At 32.3% G+C, this 13,108-nt stretch overlaps 1 protein-coding gene and 1 long non-coding RNA gene across 4 annotated transcripts; both read right to left on the bottom strand.

Annotated features, from left to right (window-relative positions):
* Nucleotides 1-714: 714 nt before the first annotated feature.
* On the bottom strand, nt 715-5,267 carry LOC131601658 (uncharacterized). 3 transcript variants are annotated; one of them, XR_009283764.1, is made up of 10 exons: nt 4,814-5,267; nt 4,634-4,679; nt 4,303-4,428; nt 3,942-4,105; nt 3,444-3,539; nt 3,267-3,307; nt 3,086-3,181; nt 2,527-2,571; nt 2,047-2,390; nt 715-1,936 (listed from the first exon to the last, which is right to left on the bottom strand). It is a non-coding gene; the product is annotated as an uncharacterized LOC131601658 (long non-coding RNA). The 3 variants fall into 3 exon arrangements; XR_009283772.1 differs by having other exon boundaries at nt 4,303-4,353; XR_009283765.1 differs by lacking the exon at nt 3,267-3,307.
* A 1,131-nt stretch (nt 5,268-6,398) lies between these two features.
* LOC131653561 (zinc finger BED domain-containing protein RICESLEEPER 2-like) lies at nt 6,399-9,943 on the bottom strand. The gene is made up of 4 exons (XM_058923784.1): nt 9,659-9,943; nt 8,293-9,279; nt 7,917-8,205; nt 6,399-6,526 (listed from the first exon to the last, which is right to left on the bottom strand). Exons 1-4 carry the CDS (start codon nt 9,941-9,943, stop codon nt 6,399-6,401), a joined length of 1,689 nt encoding a protein of 562 aa, XP_058779767.1.
* Nucleotides 9,944-13,108: the final 3,165 nt, after the last annotated feature.

Raw genomic sequence — 13,108 nt, 5'->3', positions numbered from 1 at the left:
GCTAATGAAACTAGTGTGAAACCCGTGCCTCCGCACGGGTTCTGGTGTGGTACGCGTATTTGTTTTTAAAATATAAAGAAAATGAAATAAGACAAAATTGTTGAATCAAAAGTGTTTATTATTTTTAAATAGATGATAAATCGGTGGTTATAATTTTATTCAAATATAAGAATATTTGAATTAACAATAAATTTTTTTCGTCTATAAAAATAATAAATATTATTTTTGTTTTGATATTATCTATAAAAATATTTGAATCAATAGTAAACTTAGTCCCGTTTATAAAAAAAAAACATTCTTTAAAAATATTTGAATCAACAATAAAAATATTATTGCAAAGGTAAATGTCCTATAAATATATGTGTAAAATATAGAAATTTCTAATTTATATATATATATATATATATATATATATATATATATATATATATATATATATATATATATATATGATCTTATTTATAAGAAAAAAAATTTAGGTACATTGAGTAAATAATGTATTTGGCTAATTAAAGAAAAAGTTCATTTTTTAGTATTTTTGTTTTGAAATTATTGTCAAAATTATTTACAGTTATTCATCTACCTTTTATTTCCATTGCTGCAATGACAATATCATCACAGGAAAGGATGAGCATTTTATATCCTTCTAACGTGATTAAACTTCCCCATATTATCTTACAAAAAATTTGCAAATAACATCACTAAATTGTCTTGATGAGGTAAAAGTACTAAGGTCTAACTACATGAACTATTGAATAAACATGCAATCCCCATATTCGTACTCATGTGAAAATATATTTACATTTTACATTGAGCTGCCAGCTAGCCTTTCAACCATTTCCTTTTCTTTAAGTCTTTGTATTGGCTAATTAAAGAGGTGGATTGGAGCAAGAAGGTGTCTCTCGTGGTGACCAGTGTCTAGTCATACTGCTACTTTCACAAATAGAAATATTCAGAAGTATATACAAGAAAGTTGAAGTATTAATTTTCACAGGGAGCTATTTGAGATAAAGCAAGCAAAAGTATGTTTACTGATTAGCCAGTTTTAAAATGAAGCCTTGTGCAGAAAATAAGGACCAACAAAAGTTGCTCATCATAGAGGAAGAACTCCCTGATACTCATTCCATAACTTTGTCATCTCTTCATAGTAACCAACTCCAGCCCAGGAAGTGAAGTGTTTCCTAGCCTGGGGGCAGCTTCCAAATTCTTGGGAAGTTCATGAACAATCCTGATATCTCCTTTCAGGGATTCAATGAAATGAAACTCATCGAATATGTCCGAAAATACACTGTACACATGCCCAATAAAGAAGATAACATTAGAAAAGGATAAGATATGCATCTAAGGATATGTCCGAAAATACACTGTACACATGTCCAAATTCTTGGGAAGTTCATGAACAATCCTGATATCTCCTTTCTGGTTTGCATATTTTATTTCAACCAAATCTACAAACCTGCCCTCTCTATTTGTGTGGAGTATATGCTGTATATAACATGATGCGACGTTGGAACTTTGGAAGTATATGTTTCTAAGTCAGTGAGATATAAATATATGGCTAAAGAGTTGTTTGACAGAAGCACATGTTTCATGTCTCAAAGTCATTTCCTAAAGAGTGGTTTGACATAAGCACATGTTTCATGTCTTTAAGAGCAGACTCTAATGGACCATAAATTTCAGGATCTAATTTACTAACAGATGGAAATACAAGTTTTTCAATAGTTCCAGGGTTCACTCTATGCACATCCTCTAAATCCTCTTGTGAGGAACCACTTCTTAAATACTCCAAAACCAAATCCTCTTACTATCCCTCGCCTTATTCCAGTCTTAATTGGTCCCTCGCATTTTCGCTTATATAATTCCATCATTTTCTCTTCAGAACAGAAAGAAGCAGCTGTTCGTATACTCCCTACTGCATCATTCGCCACTTGACTTGCTTCCTCATACAATTTCCGTTCAATGAAAACAATATCAGTATTCACAAATTTCATAACATAAGGCTAAGTAAAAAAGGCTTCTAGAGATCATGCTAGTATTATAACAAACCTTTTCATCAGTGTTGAACCCTTTCAAGAACTTCACTTGCAAAAGTCCATTTAGGGCTAGGAGAGGCACCATGGCAAGGATTATAAGAGCAAGCTGCCAGCTAGCTACAAAAGCAATTACCAAGCCAGCTATAGCTGTAGCAATATTTTTCAACCAGTAAGCCAAGTGCATCGCCAACCAAAGCTTGAATCGAAGTTGCGTCAGTAGAAAGCTTTGCACCAATTGCTCCACTTGAATGCTCAGCTTTATCAAACCAACTTACTTCCACGTGAACTACCTTCTCAAAACACATTTTACAGAGCCTTTTGATCAACTTACCTCCAGCAATGCCAAAAAAGTAGAATCTACATTGAAAAATGAACTTCAAATTCCCAATGATTAAGTTTAAGAATGTTAACAGAATGCAAGCATAGCATCCTGATCATATATAGATCTAAAGTTAAGAAACAACCTATAATTCAAAAATCATCAGCAACTTACAGATCCTGGCGATGTAAGGGTCCTCCGGTTGAATATCATCGGCAGCTTGTAAAAAATAAAATCAACGTTAGTCGTTCAGCGAGTGAAGGCAGAACAGCGCCGTCGATTATTATTATTTTGATTCCTTACAAACATAATATGTACTATAGCGTAGTCATAAAGGAATTTAGAAAAATTGATAATGTTTTGCATACACAATTAAGTGCAAACTGTTGTCAAAATGCCGCTTAAGCAGTGATATAACACTTAGTGTAGCGGAAATTAATCAGGCTGCTATTTTTCCAGTCTGCAATTAAAGCCACTGCTTTCAAATGGAAATAAGTGTGTACAGATAACCATGAATCAAGATGGATCACATAATTATAATAATTTAATACTTGATTTAAAAGCCATACAGACCAAATACAATCTAGATAGTAACCCAAAAGTACAATTAAAAAAACATGGTTAAGTTGCACAATCTTTATTTATTTTAACTTTTATAGCTTTTCAGTTTCCTCATGTAAAAGACAAAGAAGTACATGTTTAGCATGGCTCTCACAGTTTCCATGATATTCACCTGGAAGTTGAATGTCAACTTTATCTGAACCAATAAAATTTGCATCCCATGATGACTTGCTGAACATTGCATTATCCTAGGCAATGCTTTCAAGACCTGCACCATATGACAATTATTATTATTTAAAGAAAGAGAACATATTATAGACATTAATCATTATACTCAAAAGAAGGCCAGAAACCTTTGATTACATTCAGTTCCAGCAAAAACACAGCATGAGGCCTATTGAATGGATTAGGAACCAAAACCTCATTCAGCAGAAAATAATACATTACCACTAATTAAATCTACATAACAGAAGTGTGATATAACATAAGTAAGGTAGTAAAAATTGATGGCCAATAATGATTTCAAGAACCTTGGATGAGCTGGAGGCTGAAAGAGTGGAAGGAGGTGCAAAACCGAGCAAGATTGGCCCAGCAGCCCCAACTTGTTGAAGCGAAATTGAAGGATTCTGCAAAATGAAATGCCACCATCCAGTGAGATCATTATTTTCTTTACGGTGACAACAGAGTGTAGCGGTCTCATTAGCAGAAACAGAGAGCATAATAGAAAAGGGATGCAAAAAATCTCATTTAGAAAATCATGGGAAGATGAATATGTATTCTTCTTCTACAATAGAGTAGTGAATTAATCAAACAGTGAGGTGATGTGAAGATGAAAAGAGATGACTACACTAAGAGAATAGAAATTTCCCATGGCCTGACGAACCGATGTGTGGCCAGTATCAAGAATAAACATTCAGCAACAACAATGATAGAAAAAACTAAAAAATGAGTAACTAATAGCATTAATAGAAAGCAATTCAACAATCTCTTCCCCCATAAAACCCTAGATTACCGATATTGATAGTTACCTTTTTCTTGATATGCAACTTGACAATAACTCTGACACCACATATCCGCTTCTGAAAACACGCCAATGACGCGGCAGTGTTCTTCCGCTTTTAATTCTTACATCCGCAACGTGAATGGTATCAGAGGCGAACACTTTGCAAGCACCGCCGGCGAATCTTCCCCCCTTCCATGTGAGTCAAATGTGAAAAAAAAGTAATAAACCAGGAATCCAAACTTTTAATAATTCATTAAAGTGACAACTTTTTAAGCTTCGAAATATCCAACTAATCTAAGGCTATCCAAATCGCAATAGAAGACTGCATCAAATAGAAGAACATTAAAATACGATTCTACACCATTAATCAATAATTGCATATATACCTGGAAAAAGCCCACTTGTTAGAAACAAACTCCTCAGCTTCTCTTCAATTTCTGCAAGAAATTGGTCAGCGCTAACTTCACAAAGGCGATAACAGTTGTTACGTTTGAACTGGTGTTTATTCAGACCTGCATTTCATTCAAAACAACATAAACAACAAAGAATCTCAAAATCAGTATATGATTCGTTTGAATCAGCAAACCGAAGGGCCAACAACAAAACCATAAGTTTATTTTCTGGACACTATAACAACAAAACAACAACAATGTCCAAACCTTCATCCTAAAATACTCAAATAATTAGAATAGAAACAATGTCCAAGTTAACCCATACCTTGTTAGCTTCAAACTCAGCGGTAAAATTCGATTCAGTCTATAACCTGAAAAATAAACCACAAAATCATCAAATAAACCACTAAAACCCTACCTACAAATTCAAAACCATAAGTTTATAAGAACCCTAACTACAAAATCAAAAGCCTAAGTTTATAAGAAAGCCAAAGAGAACCCATACCTAGTTAGCTTCATAACTCAGCGGTAAAACTCAATCCAGTCTATATCCTGAAAAACAAACCACAAAATCATCAAATAAACCACTAAAACCCAAACAACAAATTAAAAACCTAACTTTATAACCGATTTTCACTATTTGAAACCCTAAAAAATCAGAATCCAATCGATTCGCACACCGTAAACCGATTCGGACATCATTATTGTTTCAGATAACAAAAGAGAAAGAAGGGAGAAGAAGAAGAAGAGCAAAAGGAAGAGTTTCAGATAACAAAAGAGAAAGAAGGGAGAAGAAGAAGAAGAGCAAAAGGAAGAGGGATATGGAAGCAAGAGAGAAGCAGAAAGAGAAAAAAGAGAGAAAGAAGGTTGCTGTAGAGAGATAAGAGAGGATGTTGTAGAGAGAAAAGAGAGAAAGAAGGTTGTTGGGGAAATTTTGAGAGAGAGAGCGTGAGGAAAAAGAAAGTGAGAGAGAAGAAATTGGAAATGAGTAGAAAATTGAAATATGCATATATAAAATGATCATTTTAATATAATAATAATAAAATCTGACAAAAAAATGAGAAAATACATTAAAAAAGCAAAATTGGGTAGGTGTTGGCAAAAGGACAAAGGGCATAATAGTATTAACCAGGTACTTGTATTTTCTTATTTTATAGATATATATTTGATTTATTTGATAAAAAAGTAATGAGTTGTAGATAAAAACTAAGAGATAGAGATGAGTTTATAGCTAATAATAAATAAGTTAGTATATTAGATTTGAAAGGCTTAGTAAATAGTAGTAAAATCAGTAGTTGAAATAACTAATAAATATAAAAAATCAAATATTTAATTAACATTTGAATTGTGTGTAGACCAACATTTAATCAACATTTGCTGTCAAAAAAAAAACATCTAATCAACATTTGAATTTTTAACTAGTGTAAGAAATGAGAGAGAATGTGATAATATGATATCAGTTTAAGATGGGATATTCTTGTAGTGTTTTCTTTTTATTGGCTGTTTTCATTTATGAATATTACAACACTATCAAACGGCTACTTCTAGATTTTAATATCAAATGGTTGTTTATTAAAAATATTTTTGAACATACTTCTAATTTCTCAATCAAGTAGGTTCTATCATTACTAACGACTACGTGGAATTTTGTTTACGTACTTCGTTTATAAGCAAGATTCTCTTTCCAATCAAATCGTTGATATGTATTCAACGTTCTTCGTGTTTCACATCAGACAACTTAGGAACAATTATAATTGTTCCATCTAGAGCTGTCAATATGGACTACCCGATCCTAAACGGGTCAGCTCATACGGACCTCGGACTTTTCAGGGTCGGGTCCAAAATACCCATACTTAAATGGGCTCTTATTTTACTACCCAGGCCACGGGCTACCCGGGCCCAGACCCTAAACGGACCCATTTAAATAAAAAATTTATATATATGAATTTCTAAATAATCCATATAGGTTAACCATTAAAATATAAAAGAACACATTGATTTAATTCAAACAATATCCAAAATACAATGAGTTTTAAGTTTCAAATATTCATGATAACAAAACATATTCATATAACACAAAATAACATTGTTCAAATTTTGACTCGACTCGCAATGTCACTTGAGTTTCCTTCAACGGCATTCGAATGCTCAAATGTGTTGGATGCTTGTCCACTTCTAAATCCAACATCTTGATTAACATTAATGTCATTATCAAATTCTACAAAACAATAAAAGAATTTGTTAAACAAAATCAACAAGAGGTTTCATGATTTCCTTCCTTAAAAAGAGTGAATGGTGTTGTAGGAGGTGTTCGCGGTGCGGTTTGGGCGGTTTTGACGAAAAAAATCATCCGAACCGCAAGAGAAAAAATCGTGCGGTTTGGTTTGGTTCGGTTGGCTTTTAAAAAAAATCCAAACCAAACCAAACCAAACTAATGCGGTTTGGTTCGGTTCGGTTGGTTCGGTTTTTTACAAATATTTTATTGAGCCATAATACACATATAGATGACAACATAATTTTGTATTTAGACATTCATACACTATCAAATAACAACAAAACTCGTCATATTTTGACAATAATTTTCTATTTAATATGTAAAAGTTAAATTAGAAAAAAGTGGAATATTAAATATAAAATAATAACATAAAACAATATAAAAAATATTATAATGAAACAAAATAATATAAGAGACAAAAGATTAGTGAAGGTGAAAAAGAAAAAAAGTGTTGAGAGATTAGAGAAGAAAATGTGCGATAAAAACGAAACTGAAATACAGAAAATTTACATAAAAATAGAAGGTGAAAAAGAAAGAATATAAGAGAGTAGAGATTATAGAAGAAGAAGGAAGATGTTTGTGGCAAAGAAGGTGCGATAATGTTATTAGAGATTTGAGAAGATCGTGACTAAAATTATATGTGTAAGGATGAGAAAATTGTTGGTAATCATAAGGCTAAGGTATAATAGGTTTAATTTTTGGTTGGATGTGAGTTAAGTAAAATTTAGGTTGTAACATAATGCGGTTTGATTCGGTTTGGTTCGGTTTACAAAATACAAACCGCAAACCGAACCAAACCGTGCGGTTTTGTTAAAAGATGACCCAAACTAATCCGAACCAAATGCGGTTTTTTGCGGTTTCGGTTTGGTTTGGTTTGGTTTGCGGTTTTCTATTGGGTTGGTTTGGTTTTGATCACCCCTAGTAGGAGGACATAATATATAGCAAGATAATGTTATTTATCTTTTCAAGCTATATTAGTTATTGATTATGAACATATATTGTAGGAGGACCTTTAATGATACATGTTTGTTAGTGTTACTGTCAATAATAGTGCCTCCAACACTGTAAATAAAAGCATATCAAAAGTTTTTTTCTTTGATTGAATTGTACCTACTACATAAGGTTTTAGAAAAGAAAAAGTGATAACCACCAACACAAGAACACTATTTACATATCCTAAAAATATTAATTTCTCTAAATATATCTCAAATATTAATTTCTCTATTTATATCCTAACATATATCTGAACAAAAGAACACTAGATATATCCCAACATATCCTAACAATATAGAGGCAAAGTTAACAAGTTTATCTTCAAAACCATGTAACCAACTTCGTGTGCACATGAGAGCTTGAACGGATTCCTCTTTCATTGAACTTCTATACTTGTTTAAAACTCGAGAGCCAATTCTAAAAGAAGATTTAGAAGCCACTGTAGTTATTGGAATACTCAATATATCACAAGTCATTCTTGCAAGATTGGGACATCTATGACTCTTTTCTCTCCAATAAGTCAATATATCAAAACTAACTGATAGAGGCAACCTTTGTTCATCTAAATAAGCATCAAGTTCAAATTTTCCAGTATCGTTACTTGCTTGACTTTCATGCTCTTCAAATTCCTACAAATTAAACATATAAAATTGATAAAAATTTAAATTTTAAAATTAACCCAATCAAAAGAAATAACAATAATAGTTTACACTTACTTCACAAATATATAACGAGGATGCCAAAGAATCTTTTACTCCTCCAAAAGTAGGTATCACTTGTGAAAAGTTAGGATTAGGAGAATTCCCGTGTTTGACATATTTCGCATAAAGCTCATACAACTCAGCCTTAATCTTTTTGCACTTGAGTTCACTAGTGTTCTCATCAATTTTTGTATATGCAAAATTCAAAAGGTTGAATTTTTTTGTTGGATCAAGAATAGCACCAAAAGCCAAGATAATATTATACTCACTCCAATACTTGTCAAACTTTTCCCTCATCTTTTTAGCCATGTCTTGAATCAAAGAATCTTTACTTATCAAATAGGAATTCAAAAGACACTCAATCTTCCATATTTCTCCAAAGTGCAAATTAGAAGTAGGATAAGAATATTCGGAGATCAATTTAGTAATGTTGTAGAATGACTTCAAAAGATCACACATTATTTTGGATCTTTCCCACTCTTCACTTGAAGGACAACACTTGAAATTTAAATCTCGCAAACTTAAGTTATAAAAGGCACGACGATAATTGATCGCACTCTTAAGCATTATAAAAGTGGAGTTCAATCTACAAACACAATCGGATCTTAATCCAATTGTAGTATCAATCTCACCAACATTACTAACACATTCATGAAATTGTAGTGTTCTACTTTCGGTTACCTTTACATAAGCCACGCTTTGTCTAATTTTATGCAATGCATCACCAACTACCTTCAATTTATCTTGAACAATGAGATTCAAAATATGCGCACAACAACGAATATGAAATAACTTTCCCTTAAATAACAAGCTATTAGATAATTCTAAGTGTTCTTTCAAGAATCTTTGCATGCTATCATTTGCAGAGGCATTGTCCAAAGTGATAGAAAAAACTTTCTTCTCTATACCCCAATCACTTAACATTTCCATCACCTTCAAGGCTAATTCTCGACCGATATGTGGAGGTGTCATGTGAGCAAATGCTAAAATCTTATTTTGCAACTTCCAATTCCCATCAATGTAATGAGCAGTTAAAGAAATATAACTCTCATTAGTGCATGCAGTCCAATAATCAGAAGTCAAACAAACTCCCCCCTAATTTGAGTCAACTGTAACTTAAGCTTTTGTTTTTCTTCCTCATAACATTGCGTGAAACAGTATTTCTAGTAACAAAGGTACAATCATCATTCAACCATTTTTGATATTTCCTAAAAACACTATACTCAACAAAGTTAAAAGGTAGAGTGTGTGTAATTATCATTTCAACCAAGATATCACGATTAACCTTAGGATCAAACTTCTTCTTTCTCAATCTTCCTTCGGCATCAAGTATCATATCACCCACATCATAAAATTTTTAAATAAGCATACCACTATTAACATGACGAGTCAAATGAGAAGTTCCATTAGTAGCAGCACAACTCAAGAATCTTCCACAACCCTTACATTTACATTTCTCTTTACCATCCACAGTCCCAACCTTTAAAAAATGTTTCCACATTTCAGACGTAAGGGCCTTTTGTTTTTTGGTAGTTGGTTTGGAAGACTCTTCATGGTTAATCTCATTGTCATCAAGATCAATTACATTAGACGGAGAAAATAATGGTACATGTGGAGTTGCCTTAACTTGCCTAGCATTAACCTCACTATCACTATTAATTTCCATGATTATAGTATACACAAGCTATAATCCCTACATGTAAATCAACACAGTATAACAACAAGCATCAGTTTCAGATCAATACAAAAACATTTCTAACAACATTCAGATTAACACAATAACAACAGCAAGATGTATTTAACAAAAACAAGAATCCCCATGTCAAATACCCCAGCTGTTCTTAACCAATAGAAATCATGAAAAAATTTGCAAATAGGATAAAATTTAAAAAAAAAAACAAATTCAATCAGGCTGGTGATGTCTTACGGAAAAAAAACAGTAATTCAAATAGCATAAATTAAAAAGAAAAAAAGTTCAAAATCAAGAACAGGCGAATATGAATGAAAAAGAAAGGAAATTCCAATTCCAATTCTGGTTCCAATGTTGATCTAAAATAGTACTATATATATCCTCCTACATAATTGTTAATCTTAAATCATAATAAAATCAAATTCAATGACTTTCAAGTTTCAACAAAACATACACACACACACACACACACCAGTTTCATTGGTTAAAAAGGTAAGAGCATAGTTGGATACTAATATTAAAAAACACTTGAAGAAAGAAGACGACAAATGAACTCACGTTCTTCCTCTGAAGATTCAGTGTTGAAATGAACTCGTTCACCAGCCGCTTCTTCCGATCGTGAAAGACATCACCAGCTAGCAGCCGCTTCCTCTCGGTTCTCACGATAGTGAACGGTAGTGAAATTAGGTTATTAGGTTTTGATTGAGAGTGATATTGTGATAGTATAGTAGGCCGCAAGCTGATTGAGTGATACCCAATTGGGCTGATTAGGGCTGGACAAGAAATGATCAACCGACTGAATCCGGTCCGAGGGTTTTTTGAGTATTTGGGTCGGGTCGGATACTCGGGTTGGCAAGTGAGTTAAATTGGGTTTAAGTGGATTAACTCGGTCGGTTCGGATTGAATTATAGAGTCCGTCGGTAACCGAAACCGACCAAACCCAGTAAACTATTAGGGCCATCCCCCAGTTCCTACAAGCCCAACCCAGTTGTATTGATACAAATCCAAATCCATTTCAGACCTTATTTAAGTTCCTAACCCTAATAGCTTCTTCATCAGTGTTCCTTTTTCTCCCTTTCATCTGCGGCGTCGTTTCAAGTATAACACTGATATCTCTCCTCATACATTAACCAAGGGTTTGGTTGTATCTCTATATATTTTGTCTTAGTATCTCTATCTTCCTTTCACTCTATCTCTTTGTATATTTTCCATTTGCAGGTAATATTCATTAAGTTACTACTAAATTCATTTTCGATGATGGTGGTTCTCGCGATGGTGTCTCGCCGAAGTTGTGACCTGCGACGGAGAAAACAATTGCATCACAAATTTACTTTCTGCATCAATCTATTTTTTGTGTTCATCGTTTGTTTTTTATGTTGATTTGCTTATTTTATTTCCCTTTTGTTTCGGATGTGTGTAGAAATGGCCCTTTTGAAGACGATTAGAAATTGTTTGTGTTATTGACTTTTTTTGCTTTCTATTTGTTTTGATTTTGTGGGTGTTTCTTTTCTAATATCAGATCTGATTTGGTGTTATTGTGTTATAGATGAAATAATTTTAGATCTTGGATGCTGTAGGTTTTTTGTATTTTTAAAATTTTGTTTTATTTTATATCAGCTACTTATGGTTATTATTTTTGTTTTTTATGTGCATATTTGATATCGCTTCAAGACTGAAATGCCAAATGTTGCAAAAGGATTAACAAAGACATTTCTATTCTTCAGTGTTTAGCTTATACTTAAAAGTGGACAAAATATGAACATAAGAACATTTATTTATTCTTATTATTAAGATAAGAACACTATTATCAAAGCTTAGTGTTTTTGAATTTTTGATTGTGGATCCTATGCTTTTGAATTATCTTTTGTATTTAAAATGTGTGATTTTATTTTTTTAAGGATGTTATTTCGATTTTTTATTGGAATGGATCAATCATTATTTATGTAATCTATTTTTATTTCAATAATAATATATTAAAATTTGCCTAGTTTTAGAATGATTAAGCGGATTAAAATAATATAATTATTAAATGAAAATTAAAAAAAATATAATAGTCATAACATTCATATTTTGGATTCTCCTGATGAACTGTTTCAATGAGGCCCAATCAATGATAATTTTAAAGAAAAACTTGACTAAATTATGTATTTGGGCTTATATTTGTGTCAGCCCATTTATTAATTAAACCCGAAATTAACCGGCTAATTAAACCGAACCGGATAAATCCGAATCCGAGAAAAACCAAAAAAACTGGTCGAAATTGGGCCTAACATATGCACCCGGGGGTTGGTTGGTTTGGGCCCGAATCCGAACCGAACTGATGTCCACCCCTAGGGCTGATATTAACCTGGGCAGGGAATCTTGGCCCAATTAAATTTTTTCTTTTGTTTAACTTTTTTATGGGTTAGAATTTATAATTATATTTGCCTCTTTTGCACTTCTACGTATTTCTCTCTTCAAATCCTTATTCCTTTTTTATTTTCCTTTCCGCTAGAAACCTACTGCTACTTCTAATTTCTATTTATTCACTTATCAATATAAGAATATTATTTTTCTGTTACTCTTAGTGGGATTCATTTTTACACTCTCATTTTTACTATTTTTAATCATTATAGCCCATATAAATAATAATTAGTATTCTTCCAATACTTAATTATACCACTTAATTCAACTACATTAATTCAACTAAAACCAACACAACTTAAATCAATATTCCACAACTTCGACAATTTAATCCTGAAAATATTTGAAAATATTTAATTAAATAATTAGCTACATTACGGGCGTTACATCTCTGGCCATCATGTTGTGATTTTTGATGATTTGGTCCAATCTGGAGCGACCCTAATTGAATGTCAGGTGAATTAATAATTTCTAAATTATAAAAGGTGTATACATTTTCAAAAAGGTTTTGTATATCTTTGAATGTAAGGGTGGGTTTTGACTCTAAAATAGGGTATATGATGAATAATATATGGGATTGGGTCCACAAAATTGCTTCTTTTTTGTGTTTGATTTGTTGTGGCTGATACTGAATAATTGTTATTATCAATGAAGTGCGGCTAAAAATTTGTTCTGTGTTGATTAGGTATAATTTTGTGTTGTTGTGCTTATATGTTCATTAATAATTTATATAGTTCA

The sequence above is a fragment of the Vicia villosa genome, linkage group LG1 (genome assembly GCF_029867415.1).
Source record: "Vicia villosa cultivar HV-30 ecotype Madison, WI linkage group LG1, Vvil1.0, whole genome shotgun sequence".
NCBI lineage: Eukaryota > Viridiplantae > Streptophyta > Magnoliopsida > Fabales > Fabaceae > Vicia > Vicia villosa.
Note: the sequence above shows the minus strand (reverse complement) of the source record. Positions and strands in the feature narration are given on the sequence as shown.